At 42.1% G+C, this 22,787-nt stretch overlaps 1 protein-coding gene across 1 annotated transcript in view; it reads right to left on the bottom strand.

Annotated features, from left to right (window-relative positions):
• LOC109876024 (BMP/retinoic acid-inducible neural-specific protein 1) overlaps positions 1-22,787 on the bottom strand; it is a 154,746-nt gene that overhangs the window by 111,560 nt on the left and 20,399 nt on the right. Inside the window, exon 2 of the mRNA XM_020468503.2 lies at positions 12,106-12,373. Coding sequence (XP_020324092.1) covers positions 12,106-12,323 — 218 coding nt within the window. The 5' untranslated portion in view covers positions 12,324-12,373. The remainder of the gene's footprint in view (positions 1-12,105; positions 12,374-22,787) is intronic.

Here is a 22,787-nt window from a genome sequence, read left to right as displayed (position 1 = left end):
TTGAGCAGTTAAATAAAGGTAATGCAAAGAGAAAAAAAAAATGGAAGAGGTGTAAAGAAAAAGCCATATCTCAGACTGGCTAATAAAAATAAAAGATTAGTATGGGCAAAATTACACAGACACTGGCCAGAGGAACTCTGCCTAGAAGGTCAGCATCCCGGAGTTGCCTCTCCACTGTTGAGACTTGTGTTTTGCGGGTACTGTTTAATGAAGTTGCCAGTTGAGGACTTGTGAGGCGTCTGTTTCTCAAACTAGGCACTCCAATGTACTTTTCCTCTTGCTCAGTTGTGCACCGGGGCCACCCCACTCCTCTTTCTATTCTGGTCACTTTAACGATACCTACATGTACATACTACGTCAATTAGCCCGACTAACCGGTCGGTGCCTGTATAAAGCCTCGATACTGTTATTTTTCACTGTATTTTTACTGTTGTTGTTTTTTTTTCTTTACTTATCTATTGTTCACTTAATACCTATTTTTTACATAAAAATTGCACTGTTGGTTAGGGCCTGTAAGTAAGCATTTCACTGTAAGGTGGTTACACCTGTTGTATTCGGCGCACGTGACAAAAAACGTTGATTTGATTTGGTTACAGCCAGTTTGCACTGTTCTGTGAAGCTAGTAGTAGTACATAGCGTTGTACGAGATCTTCAGTTTCTTGGCAATTTCTCGCATGGAATAGCCTTAATTTCACAGAACAAGAATAGACTGACAAGTTTCAGAAGAAAGTTCTTTATTTCTGGACATTTTGAGCCTGTAATCGAACCCACAAATGCTGATGCTCCAGATACTCTACTAGTCTAAAGAAAGACAGTTTTATTGCATCTTTAATCAGCACAACCGTTTTCAGCTGTGCTAATATAATTGCAAAAGGGTTTTCTAATGATCAATTAGCCTTTAAAAATAATGAACTTGGAGTAGCTAACAGAACATTCCATTGGAACACAGGAGAAATGGTTGCTGATAATGGTCCTCTGTAAGCCTATGTAGATATTCCATTTAAAAAATCTGCAGGTTCCAGCTACAATAGTAATTTACAACATTAACAATGTCTACACTGTATTTCTGATCAATTTGCTGTTATTTTCATGGACAAAAAATGTGCTTTTCTTTAAAACTTCTTGTGACTCTCAAACCCGGATCTGGGAGCGTAATCATCGCCTGACACGAATTAGCATAACGCAACGGACATAAATCTTCCTAGAAAATATTCCTATACCTGAAAATCACAAGTGAAATATATTGGAACACAGCTTAGCCTTTTGTTAATCACCCTGTCATCTCAGATTTTCAAAATATGCTTTACAGCCAACGCTAGACAAGCATTTGTGTAAGTTTATCATAGCCTAGCATAGCATTATGCCTTGCTAGCAGCAGGTAACCTTGTCACGGAAATCAGAAAAGCAATCAAATTAAATTGTTTACCTTTGATGAACTTCGGATGTTTTCACTCACAAGACTCCTAGGTAGACAGGCAAAGTTAATTTTTTCCCAAAGATTATTTTTGTAGGCGAAATAGCTCCGTTTGTTCTTCACGTTTGGCTGAGAAATCGCCCGGAAATTGCGGTCACCACAACGCCGAAAAATATTCCAAATTAGCTCCATAATATCGACAGCAACATGGCAAACGTTGTTTATAATCAATCCTCAAGGTGTTTTTCTAATATCTATTCGATAATATATCTGTCGGGACAATTCGTTTTTCAGGAGGACCGATTGGAGTAATGGCTACCTCTGTATTTTACGCGAGAATCTCTCTCGGAGCCACCATGTGACCACTTACGCAATGTGGACGTCTACGGCTATTCTTCAACAGAAATGCGTAAAACCACGTCATAATGCTGTAGACACCTTGGGGAATACGTAGAAAGCGTAAGCTCGTTGATGGTACATTCACAGCTGAATAGGGAGTCATAGAAACGCAACGCTTTCAAAACCTGGGGCACTTCCGGATTGGATTTTTCTCAGGCTTTCGCCTGCAACATCAGTTCTGTTATACTCACAGACAATATCTTTACAGTTTTGGAAACGTTAGAGTGTTTTCTATCCAAAGCTGTCAATTATATGCATATTCTAGCATCTTTTCCTGACAAAATATCCCATTTAAAACGGGAACGTTTTTCTTCCAAAAATGAAAATACTGCCCCCTAGCACAAAAAAAGCATAAAAAACAAGGACATTTCTAAGTGACCCCAAACTTTTGAACAGTAGTATACGGTATGTGTAGGTAGGGATAAAGTGACAAAGCAGCAGGATAGATAATAAACAGTAACAGCAGTGTATGTGATGAGTCAAAAGATTTAGTGCAAAAAGAGATCAGTGCAGATAGCCCGGGTAGCTATTTGGTTAACTATTTAACTAAATATTTAGCCGTCTTATGGCTTGGTGGTAGAAGCTGTTCAGTGTCCAGTTGGTTCCAGACTTGGTGCATCGGTAGCGATTCCTTTGCAGTAGCAGAGAGAACAGTTGATGACTAGGCTGGCTGGAGTCTTTTACAATCTTTAGGGCCTTTCTCTGACACCGCCTGATGTACTGGGCCATTCTGTAACACCTTGCGTTCGGATGCCAAGCAGTTGCTAGAATGTTTTGAGGATCTGAGGGTCCATGCCAAATCTTTTCAACCCCCTGAGGAGGAAGAGGCATTGTCATTCCTTCTTCGTGACTGTTTAGGTGTGTGTGGACCACGATAATTCTTGAGGGATGTGGACACAGAGGAACTTGAACCTCGGCCGGCCATTTCCTGTAGTTCAGGATCAGCTCCTTTGCTGACGTTTATTGGAGAGGTTTGTTTCCTGGCACCACACTGCCAGGTCACTGACAACCTCCCTATAGGCTGTCTCATCATCCTCGGTGATCAGGCAGACCACCGTTGTGTCATCAGCAAACTTAATGAGGGTGTTGGAGTGGTGTGCGGCCACGCAGTCGAGGGTGAACGGGGAGTAGAGGAGGGGACTAAGCACGTACCCCTGAGGGACCCCCATGTTGAGGGTCAGCCTGGTGGATGTGTTGTTGCCTACCCTCACCACCTGGGGTCAGCCTGTCACGAAGTCCAGGATCCAGCTGCAGAGGGAGGTGTTCAGTTCCAGGGTCCTTAGCTTAGTGATGAGCTTGCAGGGCACTATGGTGTTGAACGCTGAGCTTTAGTCAATGAACAGCATTCTCATGTAGATGTTCCTCTTGTCCAGGTGGGAGAAGGCAGTGTGGCGTGCAATAGAGATTGCGTTTTCTGTGGATCTATTGGAGAGGTATGCGAATTAGAGTGGGTCCAGAGTGTCTGGGACGATGGTGTTGATGTGAGCCATGATCAGCATTTGAAAGTATTTCATGGTTATGGGGCAATCGTCATTTAGACAGGTTACCTTGGCGTTCTTAGGCACAGGGATTATGGTGGTCTGCTTGAAACATGTAGGTATTACAGACAGGGTCAGGGAGAGGTTGAAGATATCACTGAAGACACTTGCCAGCTGGTCAGCACATGCTCTGAATACGCGTCATTGGTAATCCGTCTGACCCCGCTGCCTTGTGAATGTCAACCTGTTTAACTTCTTCGATATAGGGGGCGCTCTTTTAATTTTTGGATAAAAAAACGTTCCCGTTTTAAACAAGATATTTTGTCACGAAAAGATGCTCGACTATGCATATAATTGACTGCTTTGGAAAGAAAACACTCTGACGTTTCCAAAACTGCAAAGATATTATCTGTGAGTGCCACAGAACTGATGCTACAGGCGAAACCAAGATGAAATTTCAAACAGGAAATGCCCCAGATTTTGAAGGCGCTGTGTTCCAATGTCTCCTTATATGGCTGTGAATGCGCCAGGAATGAGCTTACACTGTCTGTCGTTTCTCCAAGGTGTCTGCAGCATTGTGACGTATTTGTAGGCATATCATTGGAAGATTGACCATAAGAGACTACATTTACCAGGTGCTCGCTTGGTGTCCTCCGTCGAAATTGTTGCGTAATCTCCAGCTGCGTGTATTTTTCCATTTGGTTCAGAGGAGAAACCAAACGAATGATTTATCATCGAATAGATATGTAAAAAACACCTTGAGGATTGATTCTAAACAACGTTTGCCATGTTTCTGTCGATATTATGGAGTTAATTTGGAAAAAAGTTCGGCGTTGTAATGACTGAATTTTCTGGTTTTTTTCTTAGCCAAACGTGATGAACAAAATGGAGCAATTTCTCCTACACAAATAATATTTTTGGAAAAACAGAACATTTGCTATCTAACTGAGAGTCTCCTCATTGAAAACATCCGAAGTTCTTCAAAGGTAAATGATTTTATTTGAATGCTTATCTTGTCTTTGTGAAAATGTTGCCTGCTGAATGCTAGGCTTAATGCTATGCTAGCTATCAATACTCTTACACAAATGCTTGTGTAGCTATGGTTGAAAAGCATATTTTGAAAATCTGAGATTACAGTGTTGTTAACAAAAGGCTAAGCTTGTGAGTGAATATATTTCTTTCATGTCATTTGCGATTTTCATGAATAGTTAACGTTGCGTTATGGTAATGAGCTTGAGGCTATGATTACGCTCCCGGATACGGGATTGCTCGACGCAAGAAGTTAAAGGTCTTACTCACATCGGCTACAGTGGTGCTCTCATGCATGGTTCAGTGTTGTTTGCCTAGAAGCAAGCATAGAATGAATTTAGCTTGTCTGGAAGGCTTGATTTACTGGGTAGCTCGAGGTTGGGTTTCTCTTTGTAATCCGTGATAGTTTGCAATCCCTACAACATCCAATGAATCAGAGCCAGTGTAGTAGGATTTGATCTTCGTCCTGTATTGACGTTTTGACTGTTTGATGGCTCGTCAGAGGTAGTAGCAGGATTTCTTATAAGCATCCGGATTAGTGTCCTGCTCCTTGAAAGCAGCAGCTCTAGCCTATAGCTACATGCTGGTAAAAAATAGGTAAGATGGATTTCAGGAGCGCCACCTCTGGACATGCATTTTCTTGTTTGCTTATGGCCCTATACAGCTCATTGAGTGCGGTCTTAGTGTCGGCATCAGTTTGTGGTGGTAAATAGACAGCTACAACAAATATATGAAAACTCTCTTGGTAAATAGCATGGTCTTCAGCTTATCATGAATCAAATCAAATCAAATTTTATTTGTCACATATGGTTAGCAGATGTTAACGCGAGTGTAGCGAAATGCTTGTGCTTCTAGTGCTTCTAGTTCCGACAATGCAGTAATAACCAACGAGTAATCTAGCTAATCTAGCTAACAATTCCAAAACTACTACCTTATACACACAAGTGTAAAGGGATAAAGAATAAAGAATATGTACATAAAGATATATGAATGAGTGATGGTACAGAGCGGCATAGGCGAGGTATTCTAACTCAGGCAAACACAACCTCAAGACATCCTTATCATTAGAGAGTGCACATCAGCTGTTGTTAACAAAGAGACACACACCTCCCCTTTAACCTTACCCAAAGCTGCTGTTCGGTCTTGATAGAAAAAACAGCTGGATGTACATTATCCATATATTCCAAATACCTCTATCGCAAATTTCAAGTTCATATATCTTTTTTTTTCAAAAGCGTTTGTCCACTTGTTCTCATTTAGTATTTTTTGTCTTGTCTCCTTTGCTTCTTCTGTACTGTGTCAGAAATCTGTACATAATAAGAAGATGCTCATGTCTCCGCTCTAACCACGGGTGCCTTTGTCCCAAAGGTGGAAAGGCAGGCGACAAACTGAGAAACGCATTGGGCTTTGGGCTTATTTTGGACAGATATTGGAGAGTGAAACCTCTCGCTTCGCCTCTTCCTCTCTAGCTGTGTGCACCTTAGAATTTACACACACACTAAGCCCCTCCCCCTGTCACTCACAACAACAAAGATGAGATATCACTTGTCATTCTATAACAAACGGTTTCAACTCCACATTTGCATTTGAGGTTTGGTACAACAGAATCAGTCATATGGACTGATTCTAAGATGTATTTTACTGTAATAGAGCAGAAGTTACCCTTTCCAACAATACCCTTTTTATGTCTCAACTTCTTATATTGTGCACAGAGCAGACACTACTAAAATGGGAGTTGGAAAATAATGCTCAGTTTGTTGCGCTAGAAATTGCAGTACCACTTACTGCTAGCAGCATTTTAGCCAATTCCTTATAGCTGTCTAGTCTGTGTTTTATAAATGTGCAATCAAAATAAAACACAATTAGATAAGGAATTGGCAACTCATTCTCATTCTGGGAAATTAGGCAGGCCACTTGATTTTAACATCTGAACAAAGTGGACAGGCTAGCATGCTGTTCAAACAGTTGGAGATGGACAGAAGAGTGTGTTCATAACAATTCAACTGTTCTACCTTGTTAGCTAACACATAGATCCAAGTTGGCTAAACTTGAAATATACAGATTAGCTGGCTACTCACTAGCACCTGGGCTTGTGATTGAGAGATTGTTTATGAGACCTGTGCTAATTTTCTATAATGCCTGCGACAAGAAGTTAGTCATTATTAGTGAATGTGCTTTATGCATGGTTCTGGTTACATTTGGTTTCAAAATAAGGGAATTTTCGTAGACAGAATTGAATGCCAGATCTGTGATTATTACAAAAAGGCAGGTTAAAGTACTTGATAAATAATGTAATGATTAGTGGGTCTTATGGTTGTGGAAGGCTTATAATTTAGCCTAGGTATAATTTCACAAGCCCTGAATTCATTAGATTATTTCTGACTGTTTGAAATGCAGTGTATTTGACATTTAACTGAACAACAAAGCTTATTTAGATAAAACATAAAAGAATGTAGATGTGAATCAACCATAAGTTTGAAAAAATAAATATATGATTTATAGGCCATATCGCCCAGCTCTAACCATAAGAAGTGGAAAGTGTCCCATGTGCACTTCACCAAGTCACCACCCATACTAACAACCCTGTCAATTAAAAACACAGAATTACAAAAGGTTGAGGTTATCAAGATCCTAGGAATCTACATTCAAGGAAAGCTAAGATGGTCAACCCAGGTAGAGCACATTTGTGAAAAGGCCAGCCGACATCTGTTCCTCCTCCTCCGACGCCTGATGGACTTCCACATACCTATGGAGGACCAAGTAATGGTAATCATCACCTACATCCGACCAGCGGTGGAACATGTTGCCCCAATGTGGCACGCGGGGCTAACCAAGAGACAATCTGATAGAATCAAGTGTCCGGAGAATAGCAGTTTGTATCATCATGGCAACAGACTACACCACCTACTCAGATGCATGCACCAATCTGGGCGTATCATCACTCCACACTCGCCGGGAAAGTCTCTTAAGATCCTTCGCAAGATCACTTCTCAAATCCGAACCCTACCACCATATGCTCCCACCCCAATGATCCTCTGTGACCTAAACCAGACCCGCTCCTCAACTAAACTGGAACTGTTCCACTGCAGGATTGAGCATTTCCGATGCCATCCCACCCATGGTTCGCCTGCATAATAGTTGACGATGAACATAGTTTTTTGCCTATATCTGTTGTTTATTGTATTTGAGTTATTAATCAAATGTAGTACTCACAATTCAGCATGTTGTTGCCACTTGTACAATGTTCTGTTGAAAAGCAGTAAACATCTCTCTCTCTCACAAATACCACAAATCACAAGTTAGCATTTTATCAATGGGAAAATTGCGAAACAAAATATTCAAAATAGGACCAATTCTAACAGAGCTGCTGGAGTGGACATCTGAGTAATGCCTCTGGGTATTTTCTCTGTAGATCATTGTGGAGGCTATTAACGATTCAAACTCTGGATAGATTTTCAGTTGGTAATGAATCTCGGTCCAATGACAGTGTGAGGCAAGCCTCCTCTTCGCACACCGCACACCCCACATCCAAGATCAATGAGCACCATCATGCCATTTTCATAAACATTATCCTTCTTAATAACAACCTCCATCTCTCTTCTTTGATTACAGTACAATGATGATTCCCAACCTTTTAAAATGCATTAACAGACAGAGATTTGCATTTATATTGGATTTCTCTGGTAGACAAGGACTTGAGATAGAGCCTGCGAACAATGACCACAGCAACATCTAAAAACTATTGATGGGGAAAAAATCGATACAGTTACATATGAGGATATTATTTTTGATATTATATTATATTGTACAATTTTGACAATATCGCAATATTATTTGCACTAGTTAGCTGTACCTGCACCAAAACGCCATAATTTTTCCTCATAGCCTGATGTTCATCTTATTTTTATTTTTAAATAGGGAGCCAATTTCTTTTCAGCACTTTTATTTCCCTGACTGATTTTCTTATGGCTCTCTCTTGTCTCTCTGCAGCAGACATATAGTGAGCAATATGTTTGGAACATCGAATCGCAATGCATATAGAATAGGGAGAATCGTGGCCTCCCGAGTGGTGCAGCGTTCTAAGGCACTGTATCGCAGTGCCAGCTGCGTCACTACAGATCTTGGTTCCAACCCAGGCTGTGTCGCAGCCGGACGCAACCGGGAGACCCATGAGGGTGCGCACAATTGGCCCAGTGTCGTCCAGATTAGGGGAGGGTTTGGCCGGTCAGGTTGTCCTTGTCCCGTCGCGCTTTAGCGACTCTTTTGGCAGGCTGGGCGCAATGCACGCTGACCGGTCGCAAGGTGTACATTGTGTCAAGAAGCAGTGCGGCTTGGCGGGATCGTGTTTCGGAAAAGGATGCACGGCTCTCGATTTTCGCCTCTCCCAAGTCCGTGCGCGAGGTGCAGCGATGGGACTATACCTACCAATTGGATATCAAGAAATTGGAGAGAAAAAGGGGTAACCAGATAATATCGTATCGTGAGGTCCCTGGCAATTCCCAGCCCTCCTAAAAACACAGTTGAGTACATACGCCACAGAGAGAGGAAGTCAGGGCCAGGTGAAAGCAGCCCATTCTACAACTCAAGCATGGATTGATACCCAACACGCTGCAACAGAGAAAGTGTCTATCTGGCATATGATGTACTCGGTACAGGAGGTGGCGTACATGCTCATGTAAAGAGAAAAAGAGCACTTTGATTTAGAGATTGCAATCGATAGCACTACCGCATCGCAGCCGATTACTGAACCAATGGATTGCAATTATTCTTAGGGAAGGAAGAAACACACCTCTGGGGTGGGGTAATTGTAGCCCTGCAGTGTAGTGTGTTTTTGCTCCAAGTGATGGTGACCTTTCCAGCGTGCCAAACGATCACAAGCGATCCTAAATCTATGTGTTTGGCCTGCAGAATGAGGCACAGTGCTCACATTAATAAAGACTAGGGAGATTTGTTTGTTTCTGATCAGATTGACATTGTCCTGCGAACCGCCTTTGGGTAATCTTTCTTGATAACGGATAATTTATCTCCCTGCAAATTTGATTCAACTACTTTCTAACTAGTAAATTGCAAAGACAGTGGAAGCCTTGGGGAAATGTACAAAGCTATTCACTCCTCATTGCCAGTTAGCGTCTGCTGCAGGTTCCGTATTTATTTCTTGACTCATTTGCTTCATATGGGAGCCAAGAAGTGGTGGAAAAGGTGGCATATTGTAACTGCTAGCACTGTGTTTGTAGCTAAGATGTTTGGGAACCTTAGGGTGACCGAGTAGGAGAACGAAGAGCGCTTTGGCATTTTGACCTTTTATCATGAATTATTCCAATCCAACTGTGATAATCCATGTTATTGGGAGCATGTATGCCAATTCCACAGTTGGATACTTTTCATAGATAATTGGATAGTTTTCACAACACGTCTTACATTTTTGCAAAAGCTAATTTCATATTACCGCCACTGGATTAGATGATGTGCAAACAGGGTGAATAATAATATTAGGGTTCGGTTTTGTATTGGCACTAGACTGGCAGTATATATTTATGTACTATATTACCCAGTGCATGTACATAAAAGGCCCAGCCAAGTAATTACCACAGTCATTCACGTATTCCAAATTTTGTATTCTACATTTGCATATTCTAGGAAAACACATTGAGTTTGATGGAGGATCTGGAGGGCATGGCTGCCCTTTGTCAAAAGCAGCCCACTCTTCATCAAAATGAAGGATATGTATATCACTCTTCCAACAAACAGAGACTAAAGTGAAAGTTTTTCACCACATCCTTGCATCCAGTTGACAGATGACTCAGACTGGTTTGTCTGACAGTGGCCCAGATGTCTGACAGATGTGATTGCAGATTTCCACAGTACATTTTTAATGAGAAGTGCACTAGATTCCGCTCCGTATTGATGCAAGATGCAATTGTCTTGTCACAAGTAAAACGATACCTTGCATTGACAACTGAATTTGATGCCTCCTACTGTTTTATAAAAAGAATAGACGAAAGGAGGTAGTCGAGCTAGTCGAGGTAGTCGAGCTAGCCTGCTTGCGCAACATTTGTCTTGCAATGCCAAAGACTCCGTTCCCCAGGCGAACACATAATGCCTATGTCGCCTCCGCTGGCTCTTTTATGAATCGAACAAACATCATAAGCCACACACGTCAGCAGCACGGGGCCCATGGATGGCTGTTCATCTGAGATTCCTGCGTATGTGTGCTATCCAGGCTGTCAAGCTACATATTATGCAAATGATCTGTTTACAAGTGACAATATAAAGACAGCAAAGCCTGTGGGGACCAGAGGCTGCTGCGGCAATCTATGAAACAAGGAGAGTAGAGAAGGAAGAGAGAGACCCTATTTAACTGTATCGCTAAATGAATGTAACATGTTGATGACGAGTCTCTCTTTCTGTGTCTCGTCTTGGTCTCCTTATCTCTCGCACTCTTCCTCTCTCTCCCCTTTCTCTCTCTAGGATTCTGGACTGCAGAGCAGGAAAACCAAAGCACACTCGTCTGAAAGGGAAGGGAAGCTCCTAGGTATCTATTTTCCGTACCTTGTCAGGCAATTCTGAGGGTATTTACAATGCAAAGAGTGAGGGGAAAATAAAAGGATGCTATTTGGAATCCAACTCTGGCAGATCGTGTATTGAACAACACGTAACGTAGCAGGGAGGAAAGAATACGACATGAAAGCTGATGCCTGTCAAGAGAATGGCAACCATGTCCCATTAGAAAAATGCTAGCTAGAATCCTTGACAACTATACCATGCTTCTGGAATAGAAGACAGTATTTGTTAATATCATGTTGCCAATTATTCTTTCCCTTAAGACAAAAATATAACCAAACATGGAGAACAGTAATTATAAAATGATTGGATCCTACACTGACCTCCCTGCCTCTAGCCAGGCTTAATATTTAACTTGTCATTTTTGGGTCGTTATTATCAAACAAACCCAGTAGCCCTGAATAGATCACTACCTCATATGACTACTAGAAATTTGCATAATTATAATCTGAGAACTTAAAAAGTGAACTAAAATATACAGCAAGTAATATCGATGCAGTACTTAGATGTTTTGTTTCATCCAGACTGCCAAGCCATGCAGCTTTTGTATCTTGTCTTAATATAGCCACTTTTTTATACACAGCCATTCAGTTGAGTCTGAGAGGCTAATCAGAGAGGATGGCTCTGGCTCCATCTCCCTCACATAACTATGTAATTGGGGAATGATTATCTGAGCCACAATGTGTTAGGCAAATAAGTGCAATGGCTGGTGATTGCATAACCTATTTATAACACACTTAAGCCCCTGCCTCTAAGCAGAAACACAGCCTAACCCACAGCACATCCACTCCATCCCCTTAACAAAGCTAGCCTGCTGATTGGGCCATAATACCATAACACAGACCACAGCCAAACAGTGAGATGAGTACTATTGGGGCCTTGTTTCTTGGTGGGACACACAATAGAACAGGATAAGAAAGCATTGTGTGTCTACCAATCTGTGAACGTTAGAAATAGATGACTAAAACTTCCTTGAAAAGAAAAACAGTTATCCCATCAATTTTATCTTAGGACACTCCTTCCCAACTATCCTGTGTGTGGTGGGGAAGTGCACTAATTCTGTAAAAAGGGTGCACTTTCACACAAAACCTTTACACAGTACACTTTTGCAAGGTCCCTTCCTAAGAAACCAACAATCTGGACTCAAAACATTTAGTCAGAGAGTGTCTTTAAAACCTCTGCAACATCAGCACCACCAAAACGCACAAATGAAAGTGAACTCACCTATAAATTTTATATCTGGTTGTAAATCCTTGGCGGAATCTTTCCACAAAGGAGAGGTAGCTCCGAGAGTGGTGGAAAGGTCCGCGGTCGGAGATGAGCCAATCAAACTGCTTGGTAACATGTTGCTCGGCGGCGGACGGGTCCTGGCGGGAAGACTGAACTGTTATATGGTCCCATATAAACAGGAAGCAGATGACCTCAATAAACCTCCAGTTCATGCTTTTCTTTCAGCCGCTCTCTGTTCATTCTCGCTCCATTCTGTGAAGACCTGTGGAAAGACAGATAGAGAGAAAGAGGGGGAAGAGAAAGAAGGGGAGATATTATTACATGATGAGTATAATTATTTTTAAATCCTGGGGTGTCAGCGAAGGTGAAACAGATTTAAAATAATTAGTCTAATCTACGTTGACGGAAAACAAGACATTGTCACTGAAAGGCTGTTTTCAATGTGATATGATTTGTGTATTAATTTCTGTTTTCCTTTTTTTCCAATCTCAGGCCCCTCGTATCCTCCTCCCCGAATTGTCAGGCCCCAGATTGCAGCTCTCCATACTAACGAGGAATGTTGCCCTTTCAGCAGATGAAAATGAATTACATCCCTGGATGTGTGGCCTTCTCTTTCTCCAAACTAATTGGTGCCAGACAAGGTTAAGAGGCTGCTTTATGATATGATGTAGCATGGAGCAGGTTTACATGGGGAAGCACTGTCTACCGTTCTCTTGGGTATAAATTACTAGGGAAAACTTTGCCTATTGACGAGTGATTTCCTGGATCGTTTAAACACCTGAGCAGTGCTGTATTCAATATGGCGAGATTGGTGTGATATCCTTAAATGAGCATTCCCTTGAGATACATTCATTATCTGAAGATATATTGGTTAGGTTCATGTGGAAAATTATGGCCCAAAGTGTATCGAAATGACTTTCTGTAGCTTTGACTGCTAACCTCTGTCCAATCAATACTGTAAAGCCACTGTATCAGAGGAATTAGACACATTGGCAATACATGGATGAGACCAGCCTGCAAGGTTCTCTGTAGGCAAACCTCATTAAAGCTAACAATGATTTATAATGATATGGATTGGCACTGCTCTCGAGGTCACATGACACTGGTTGTGAGAAGGTCTCAATAATCGAAATATCTCACTCAAAAAGTCTGTTTGACAGATCTCAGGTCAGAGTGGACAAGTCTGGGCTTGTTTTCAGCTCATACTCTGATGACCATACATAACTTGTTCTATCTACCCAGTCTTAGACAAATGGCACACAAATTAAGAGACAGGGCTAGGGTTGCAAATGGAAGGTATATTACTGGAAACTATCAAAGTTTACCAGTAAACTACCAGAATGTTGGTAACTTTCAAGGAATATATGGAATTTTATCAGATGACATCTAGTGGCCTTTTTGTGTACTTCAGATTATCACAGGTGTATGTATTTATCTATGGCCCTCTGTGTGACCTTATCACGTAAAATATATGAATATATTTAAAATACAATAAGACAATTTAAAATAAAACATAGAATGAAAAAGCTGCAAAACATTATCCTAAATTTAAACCATCAACTTAGTGAATACCATTGGTGAATGACATGAGAGTTTCATCACAAAATATTCTACACATCCTAGATCTGAATGAATGAAATATTCTTATGAAATACTTTTTTCTTTACATAGTTGAATGTGCTGACAACAAAATCACACAAAAATGATCAATGGAAATCAAATTTATCAACCCATGGAGATCTGGATTTGGAGTCACACTCAAAATTAAAGTGGAAAACCACACTACAGGCTGATCCAACTTTGATGTAATGTCCTTAAAACAAGTCAAAATGAGGCTCAGTAGTGTGTGTGGCCTCCACGTGCCTGTATGACCTCCATACAACGCCTGGGCATGCTCCTGATGAGGTGGCGGATGGTCTCCTGAGGGATCTCCTCCCAGACCTGGACTAGAGCGAGACATGATGTCCCAGATGTGCTCAATTGGATTCAGGTCTGGGGAACGGGCGGGCCAGTCCATCAATGCCTTCCTCTTGCAGGAACTGCTGACACACTCCAGCCACATGAGGTCTAGCATTGTCTTGCATTAGGAGGAACCCAGGGCCAACCGCACCAGCATATGGTCTCACAAGGGGTCTGACGATCTCATCTCGGTACCTAATGGCAGTCAGGCTACCTCTGGCGAGCACATGGAAGGCTGTGCGGCCCCCCAAAGAAATGCCACCCCACACCATGACTGACCCACCGCCAGGCAGCAGAACGTTCTCCACAGCGTCTCCAGACTCTGTCACGTCTGTCACATGTGCTCAGTGTGAACCTGCTTTCATCTGTGAAGAGCACAGGGCGCCAGTGGCGAATTTGCCAATGTTGGTGTTCTCTGGCAAATGCCAAACGTCCTGCACGGTGTTGGGCTGTAAGCACAACCCCCACCTGTGGACGTCGGGCCCTCATACCACCCTCATGGAGTCTGTTTCTGACCGTTTGAGCAGACACATGCACATTTGTGGCCTGCTGGAGGACATTTTGCAGGGCTCTGGCAGTGCTCCTCTTGCTCCTCCTTGCACAAAGGCGGAGGTAGCGGTCCTGCTGCTGGGTTGTTGCCCTCCTACGGCCTCCTCCACGTCTCCTGATGTACTGGCCTGTCTCCTGGTAGCGCCTCCATGCTCTGGACACTACGCTGACAGACACAGCAAACCTTCTTGCCACAGCTCGCATTGATGTGCCATTCTGGATGAGCTGCACTACCTGAGCCACTTGTGTGGGTTGTAGACTCCGTCTCATGCTACCACTAGAGTGAAAGCACTGCCAGCATTCAAAAGTGACCAAAACATCAGCCAGGAAGCATAGGAACTGAGAAGTGGTCTGTGGTCACCACCTTGAGAACCACTCCTTTATTGGGGGTGTCTTGCTAATTGCCTATAATTTCCACCTGTTGTCTATTCCATTTGCACAACAGCATGTGAAATGTATTGTCAATCAGTGTTGCTTCCTAAGTGGACAGTTTGATTTCACAGAAGTGTGATTGACTTGGAGTTACATTGTGTTGTTTAAGTGTTCCCTTAATTTTTTTGAGCAGTGTATTTGTTGTAAATGTTTTGGGGACAAACTAGTGGCAGTTAAAAGAAAAATGACAATAATAATTGAAAATAATGCCATTGTTGATAAGAAGCTTTTCAGTAATTAGTCTATTTTCTTTAACCATTTGGTCTCTCCATGAGAAACTCTCCAAAATAAATATAAAAAAGGATTAGTATGGTCTCCCGAGTGGCTTAGCGGTCTAAGGCACTGCATCGCAGTGCTAAAGGTATCACTACAGACCTGGTATTGATTCCGGGCGATATCACAACCGACGTGAATATATGGATGAGCGATGGCCGAACGGCATAGGTAAGAGTACAGTATATACATATGAGATGACTAATGTAGGGTCTGTAAACATTATAAAGTGGCATTGTTTAAAGTGGCTAGTGATGGCTCGAGATTTGAATCTGTATGTTGGCAGCAGCCACTCAATGTTAGTGATGGCTGTTTAACAGGCCTTGAGATAAAAGCTGTTTTTCAGTCTCTCGGTCCCAGCTTTGATGCACCTTTACTGACCTCGCCTTTTGGATGATAGCGTGGCGAACAGGCAGTGGCTTGGGTGGTTGTTGTACTTGATGATCATTTTGGCCTTCCTGTGACATCGGGTGGTGTAGGTGTCCTGGAGGGAAGGTAGTTTGCCCCCGGTGATGCGTCTTGCAGACCTCACTACCCTCTGGAGAACCTAACGGTTAAGGGCGGAGGAGCAGTTGCCATACGAGGCAGTGATACAGACCAAAAGGATGCTCTCGAATGTGCATCTGTAAAAGAGTGAATTTGGTGACAAGCCAATTTTCTTAAGCCTCCTGAGGTTGAAGAGGTGCTGTTACACCTTCTTCACCACGCTGGCTATGTGGGTGGACCATTTCAGTTTGTCCGTAATGTGTATGCCAAGGAACTTTCCACCTTCTCCACTACTGTCCCATCGATGTGGATAGGGGGGTGCTTTATATGGGATGTGGATAGGGGGGTGCTCCCTCTGCTGTTTCCTGAAGTCCCCGATCATCTTCTTTGTTTTGTTGACGTTGAGTGGGAGGTTATTTTCCTGACACCACACTCCGAGGGCCCTCACCTCCTCCCTGTAGGCCATCTCGTCGTTGTTGGTAATCAAGCCAACCATGGTAGGGTGAACAGGGAGTACAGGAGAGGACTGAGAAAGCACCCTTGTGGGGCTCGGGGTGGAGATGTTGTTTCCTACGCTCACCACCTGGGGGCGGCCTGTCAAAAAGTCCAGGACCCAGTTGCACAGGACGGGGTGAAGCTTAATGATGAGTTTGGAGGGTGCTATGGTGTTAAATGCTGAGCTGTAATCGATGAACAGCATTCTTACATAGGTATTCCTCTTGTCCAGATGGGTTAGGGCAGTGTGCAGTCGGATTGCGATTGCGTTATCTGTGGACCTATTGGGGCGGTAAGCAAATTGGAGTGGGACTAGGGTGTCAGGGAGGGTGGAGATGATGTGATCATTGACTAGTCTCTCAAAGCACTTCATGATGACAGAAGTGAGTGCTACTTCTAGTTTAGCTCAGTTACATTTGCTTTCTTGGGAACAGGAACAATGGTGGCCCTCTTGAAGCATGTGGGAACAGCAGACTGGGATAGGGATTGATTGAATAAGTCTGTAAACACACCAGCCAGCTGGTCTGCGCATGCTCTGGGGAAAACTTAAATGTTTTACTCACATTGGCTGCGGTGAACGATAGGTTTTGGTAGTGGGCTGTGTCAGTGGCACTGTATTGTCCTCAGAGCGAGCAAAGAAGTTGTTTAGTTTGTCTGGGAGCATGGCATCGGTGGTGGCTTTCGTAAGTTTTGGTAGTGGGCTGTGTCAGTGGCACTGTATGTGGCACTGTTTTGGTAGTGGGCTGTGTCAGTGGCACTGTATGTGGCACTGTATTGTCCTCAGAGCGAGCAAAGAAGTTGTTTAGTTTGTCTGGGAGCATGGCATCGGTGGTGCTGGCTTTCTTTTTGTGATTGACTGTAGAACCTGCCACATACGTCTCGTGTAACACATAAAAAAACAAAATACTGCATAGTTTCCTAGGAACGCGAAGCGAGGCGACCATCTCCGTCGGCGCCATCTGTTGTACAACTGACTTGGTATCCCGTTTCCCTTTCCCTTTCATGATTCCTATAATGAAAGTGTCTGCCCTGCCCCTGTGCCTGTGCCTTCGCTGTGGCATGCTGCTGTGATGGGCGAGCCACTCTCCTCTGCCCCGACTCGCTCAAGAGCAAAATGCTTTCTGATCATACATTTCAAAATGCAACTGCGGGAAAAACACAGCTTTGGAACCATTGTCCCTGTCGAAGAAAGTGGGGGTCTCAGCTTTCTGCAGGTGTATTTTAATTTCTCCTCTCAATAATCAGCTCAATAGCAACTATTTTACAACCAAGATACTATATGATATGGCTTTGACATATGGCGGTGTGATGGGATGTGGGCTGGTGTAGATAAAATGCCAAGGCCGAATATCTGTCCCAGACTGCCCCTGCCGATAATAATTTCAGACAGAATTTAAACCATTTCTGACAGAGTATTATTAAAATGATACATTTAGTTATTGTACAATGTCACCACACATTATTATCCCACTTGCCAGTGGAGTCATGTCTTTAGTTACTGATAAGAAAACCATTTTCATCTATAATTGCATTTAAGAATGTAGGCCCCTGGCTGTAGAGCACCAACAGTATGCTATCAAATTAGTGCTACTGTATGCAGAAATTCTTCCCCTTTCACACTTTATTAGGCAATAACAAGTCGTAAAAGAGCAGACAACATTTAATGGGTCTAATATTTTACTGTGAAATGGGGGGAAGAATTGTTTGCTTACAAAAGTTACTGTAGAATAATGTCAGCTATATGTACAGTATGTACTGGCAGATGTGTATTTGGTTTTCCTTTTACAGTATACCATCAAATCAATGATTATATCTGCCAATGCATTCACCTGTGATGATTCTGTAGGATTTGTGGATCAGTTCAGTCTCTGACACATCCAAATTCCAGTTTGTCTATCTGCATCCATATAAGCTAGGCTATATACCCATGACTACCAGACTACCCATGCTCATACGGTTTACTGTATGCTATGTTCCCCATTGTGATGTTGCATACAATAGCATTCGAAATCAAAATAAATCAATAACAACACTGACTACAGCCACTGAGTGTTTTCTGCTATGGTTTCAGAACTGATACTGGAACAAACGGGTGGCGGTGACTTAGGTTGTTTTGCCACTAACCTGAAATGCTATGGCAATGACAAATCCAAGGCAGGTAATTTAATGAGGCCTGCTTTAAGCTAATTAGTTTAGACTAATTTGAGTGTTGGCTGTCAGAACGTAACAATACATCATATAATTGAGAGGGGAGATAGGGAGGAGGGGATTCATAAATGATATTGCGCCGTGTGCTGGGAAACAGAATGCATCACGTCCAACTCTGTGTGTTTAGAGTGTGTGTGCAATGTGTCGTGTGTTTGTGCCTGTGTGTGTGTACGTGTGTGTATGTGTGTGTTGGGGATTCACAGGTGTGAGGCTGGCCCAGTATATGAGAGCCTGCGTGCATGCATATGTGTCACCATAATACTAACAAATAGCCACTTACCAAATTAATGTTGTATTATTAAAAACGTTAATGGAGAACAAACCAAAGGGTACTCTAAAGTGCTCTCTCCAATATGGATGAGAATGTGGTTGGCAAACTAGGGCTTTTTATACCACAGCATTGATGAATACTTGTTTCTGAGGCATTCTAGAATGGTCATTAAAACAGTTAACGGGACAGTTGGAAAAGATATCGGGACACCTTGCAATCATAAGGCAAAAAAGCACCTGCAGATGCAGACCATATTTGCTACAAAGTTACATAAGGCTAAACCAACGAACACACAAACCGAAATTGGATACATTGTAAACGCAGGTCCAACAAGGAAAAAACGTAGCTAGCTAGCTAGCATTGATTTGTTTTGCAGAGACATTTCTTGGAGCATCTGATGACCTAACGCGGAGAGTGATGAACATGAATTTCTCTGGTCCCTACTGTTACAGTCATGACGCGAGTGGCGCTAAGCTGTCAAATCCTCACATATTTCCTACACTGAACAAAAATATAAACATGCAACATGCAACAGTTCATATAAGGAAATCAGTCAATTGAAATAAATAAATTAGGCTCTTTCCTATGGATTTCACATGACTGGGCAGGGCTGCTGCCATGGGCGGTCCTTGGAGGGCATAGGCCAACCCACTTGGCAGCTGGGCCCACCCAAGCTGGGCCCACCCTACACATGATCTGTGGTTGTGAGGCCGGTTGGACGTACTACCAAATTCTCTAAAACGACGACATAGGCAGCTTATGGTAGAGAAATGAACATTCAATTCTCTATCAACAGCTCTGGTGGACCTACCTGCAGTCAGCATGCCAATTGCACTCTCCCTCAAAACTTGAGACATCTGTGGCATTGTGTTGTGTGACAAAACTGCACATTTTAGAGTGAACTTTTATTGTCCCCAGCACACGGTTCACCTGTGTAATGATCATGCTATTTAATTAGCTTCTTGATTTGCCACACCTGTCAGGTGGATGGATTATCTTGGTAAATGATAAATGCTCACTAACAGGGATGCATTTTTATGTTTGTTCAGTGTAGTTTGACCAGCTGTATTCAGCAACTGATATTTTTGAATGGTTGTCATAATGGCAGGTTTACTAGCAACAAAATATTTAGCTAGCTTCAAGCCTAGTGTTTGAAATGCAATGTGCTCTATTTGAAATGAACAGTGTTGAGTGTCCTGACGAGAAGGCAAACTTTTCTAGCTATGCCAGGCAAAACCGACCATTATCAGCTTATTGTGATGGACGTGTCCAAATGAATGTCAATAGAAAACATATACTTTGCTGTTTTTCTGTCTGCTGAGGTCGTGACTGTGTTAGCCATAGCTAGCTGGCTAGCTAGCAAGCAAGGGATAAGAACATTGCCAGCGAACATAAAAAAAGAACGACTGGGTCACGTCCATAAATATCAAACCAATCGAACAAACGACTGGGTTTTCAACCAAAATATGAGAAAGTATGAATTTGCTTATATAAATTCAAATATCAACAAATCATTTTTCTTTCTATCATTAAATGTGTGCTACTAGTATTGTTTTATTTGGCAACTGTGGTATAAGTGGGATAAACAGCATAAACAAACGCAACGGAATAAACTTTGCTGTTATTCTGGCTGCAGATGTCGTGACTGTGTAGCTGTAGTTAGATGGCTAGCTAGCAGCAAGCAAGGGGTAAGGACGTTGCCATTGAGCATGGCAACGGAACATAAAGGATGAATGGAGGTCACGGCCATAAATATTGAACAAATTAGCCTAGTGGTTAGAGCGTTGGACTAGAAACCGGAAGGTTGTGAGTTCAAACCCCCGAGCTGACAATGTACAAATCTGTCATTCTGCCCCTGAACAGACAGTTAACCCACTGTTCCCAGGCCGTCATTGAAAATAAGAATGTGTTCTTAACTTGCCTGGTTAAATAAAGGTCAAATAAAATAAAAAAATAAAACGTCTCTAGCAACCAAAAGGTAAGAAAGTATGAATTTGCTTATAAAAATGTGAATATCAATGAATTATTTGTATTTCTACAGTTAAATGTGTGCTTTCATTTTGTTTTCTTTGGGAACTGTGGTATAACCGGGATAAACTCTCCCCTTCTGCACATTACCTTTGGAAAATGAACTACGCAATTGGAGGAGGAAGACCGTCCATTATTTCCAAGATAATGTACAGAATATCGGCGTTTATCCCTTACAAACACCACAGCATTTTTTTATGCTTGTTTCTGATTGGGCATTACATTTGAGTTGTCTGTCATCGTCTGACCATTGGTTATTTTTTAAGGAAACTAACTATGCTTCTCTGCATCTTTGCTAAAATCTGGATAGAGGATTGAAAAAAATATGTGTTTTATTCAGTATATTTAGTTATTGCTTCCTTTTCAGTCTACCAACTCTGCCAGAAGGCATGCCAGCTAAGAGAGTTAAACAAGCTAGCTACTCTAACTTGATAGGCTGAAATGGCTTCTTGGTAGCTAGTTATGAGTTTGGAAGATTGGGAACCCATCTGGGCTAGCTAAAGACAACTTCATAAAATTGCTTGGTGGCTAGTAATATTTAAACCTTTAGTCAATTTCCATGTCCACGCAGAAATCTAATTAGCACAAGAAAAACATTCCCATAAAAATCAGTATGTTTCAGCTATAGATATCTGTTTTTTACATAGGCTGCATCTCAGTCCACCGCATCCGCCGATATTGGCCTTCTGCATCTGTGGTGAAAGGTGGCAGAGCTAGAGAGGTGTTTGTCAGACCATGAGACATCCAGAAAATCGGTCTTCTCACGAAAACGTCTGTAACGTCCGAGCGGTTTGGCCTGCAAACTATTATGACCCCTTTATGGATAGCCTCACAGATAGCCCAGTACCAGTTTTTTTTTAATGAATGGAAGTGTATATGGAAGTAGCAGTTGTAGAGTAGAAGTAGCAGTAGCAGTTGGAAGTAGAAATTTTAAACCTAAAATTTCGAAATCTAATATCTAAATGATTGTTGGTATGACCATCTTAAAGAAATTCCATATGTTAGCGTAGTAGAACACCCACCTCCCCATCAGCCCAGGAAAATGTTTATATTATTGAAATGTATTCTCACTCAGCTTTGCCTCACAGGTAATACAACAACTGATATATTTACAGGTATATTTACAGGTCTGATCACCCTTACTGTACCTCAAATTTTGAAATATATTTTGAAATGGTACGAACAACAATGCATTGGAACAAAAGCCAACATGCGGTGATAATGTAAATCAAAATCAAATCAAATTTTATTGGTCACATACACATGGTTAGCAGATGTTAATAATGCAAGTGTAGCGAAATGCTTGTGCTTCCAGATCCGACGATGCAGTAACATCTAACAAGTAATCTAACCTAACAATTTCACAACAACTACCTTATACACACAAGTGTAAAGGAATGAATAAGGATATGTACATAAAAATATATGAATGAGCGATGGCTGAACGGCATAGGTAAGATGCAGTAGATGGTATAGAGTACAGTATATACATATAAGATGAGTAATGTAGGGTATGTAAACATTATATAAAGTCGCATTGTTTAAAGTGGCTACTGATACATTTATTACATCAATTTTTTCATTATTAAAGTGGCTAGAGGTGAGTCAGTATGTTGGCAGCAGCCACTCAATGTTAGTGATGGCTGTTTAACAGTCTGATGGCCTTGAGATAGAAGCTGTTTTCAGTCTCTGATGCACCTGTACTGACCTCAACTTCTGGATGATAGCGGGGTGAACAGGAAGTGGCTCGGGTGGTTGTTGTACTTGATGATATTTTTGGGCTTCCTGTGACATCGGGTGGTGTAGGTGTCCTGGAGGGCTGGTAGCTTGCCCCCGGTGATGTGTTGTGCAGACCTCATTACCCTCTGGAGAGCCTTACGGTTGTGAGTGGAGCAGTTGAAGTATCAGGCGGTGATACAGCCCAACAGAATGCTCTCGATTGTGCATCTGTAAAAGTATGTGAGTGTTTTTGGTG

Source organism: Oncorhynchus kisutch, linkage group LG23 (genome assembly GCF_002021735.2).
Source record: "Oncorhynchus kisutch isolate 150728-3 linkage group LG23, Okis_V2, whole genome shotgun sequence".
NCBI lineage: Eukaryota > Metazoa > Chordata > Actinopteri > Salmoniformes > Salmonidae > Oncorhynchus > Oncorhynchus kisutch.
Note: the sequence above shows the minus strand (reverse complement) of the source record. Positions and strands in the feature narration are given on the sequence as shown.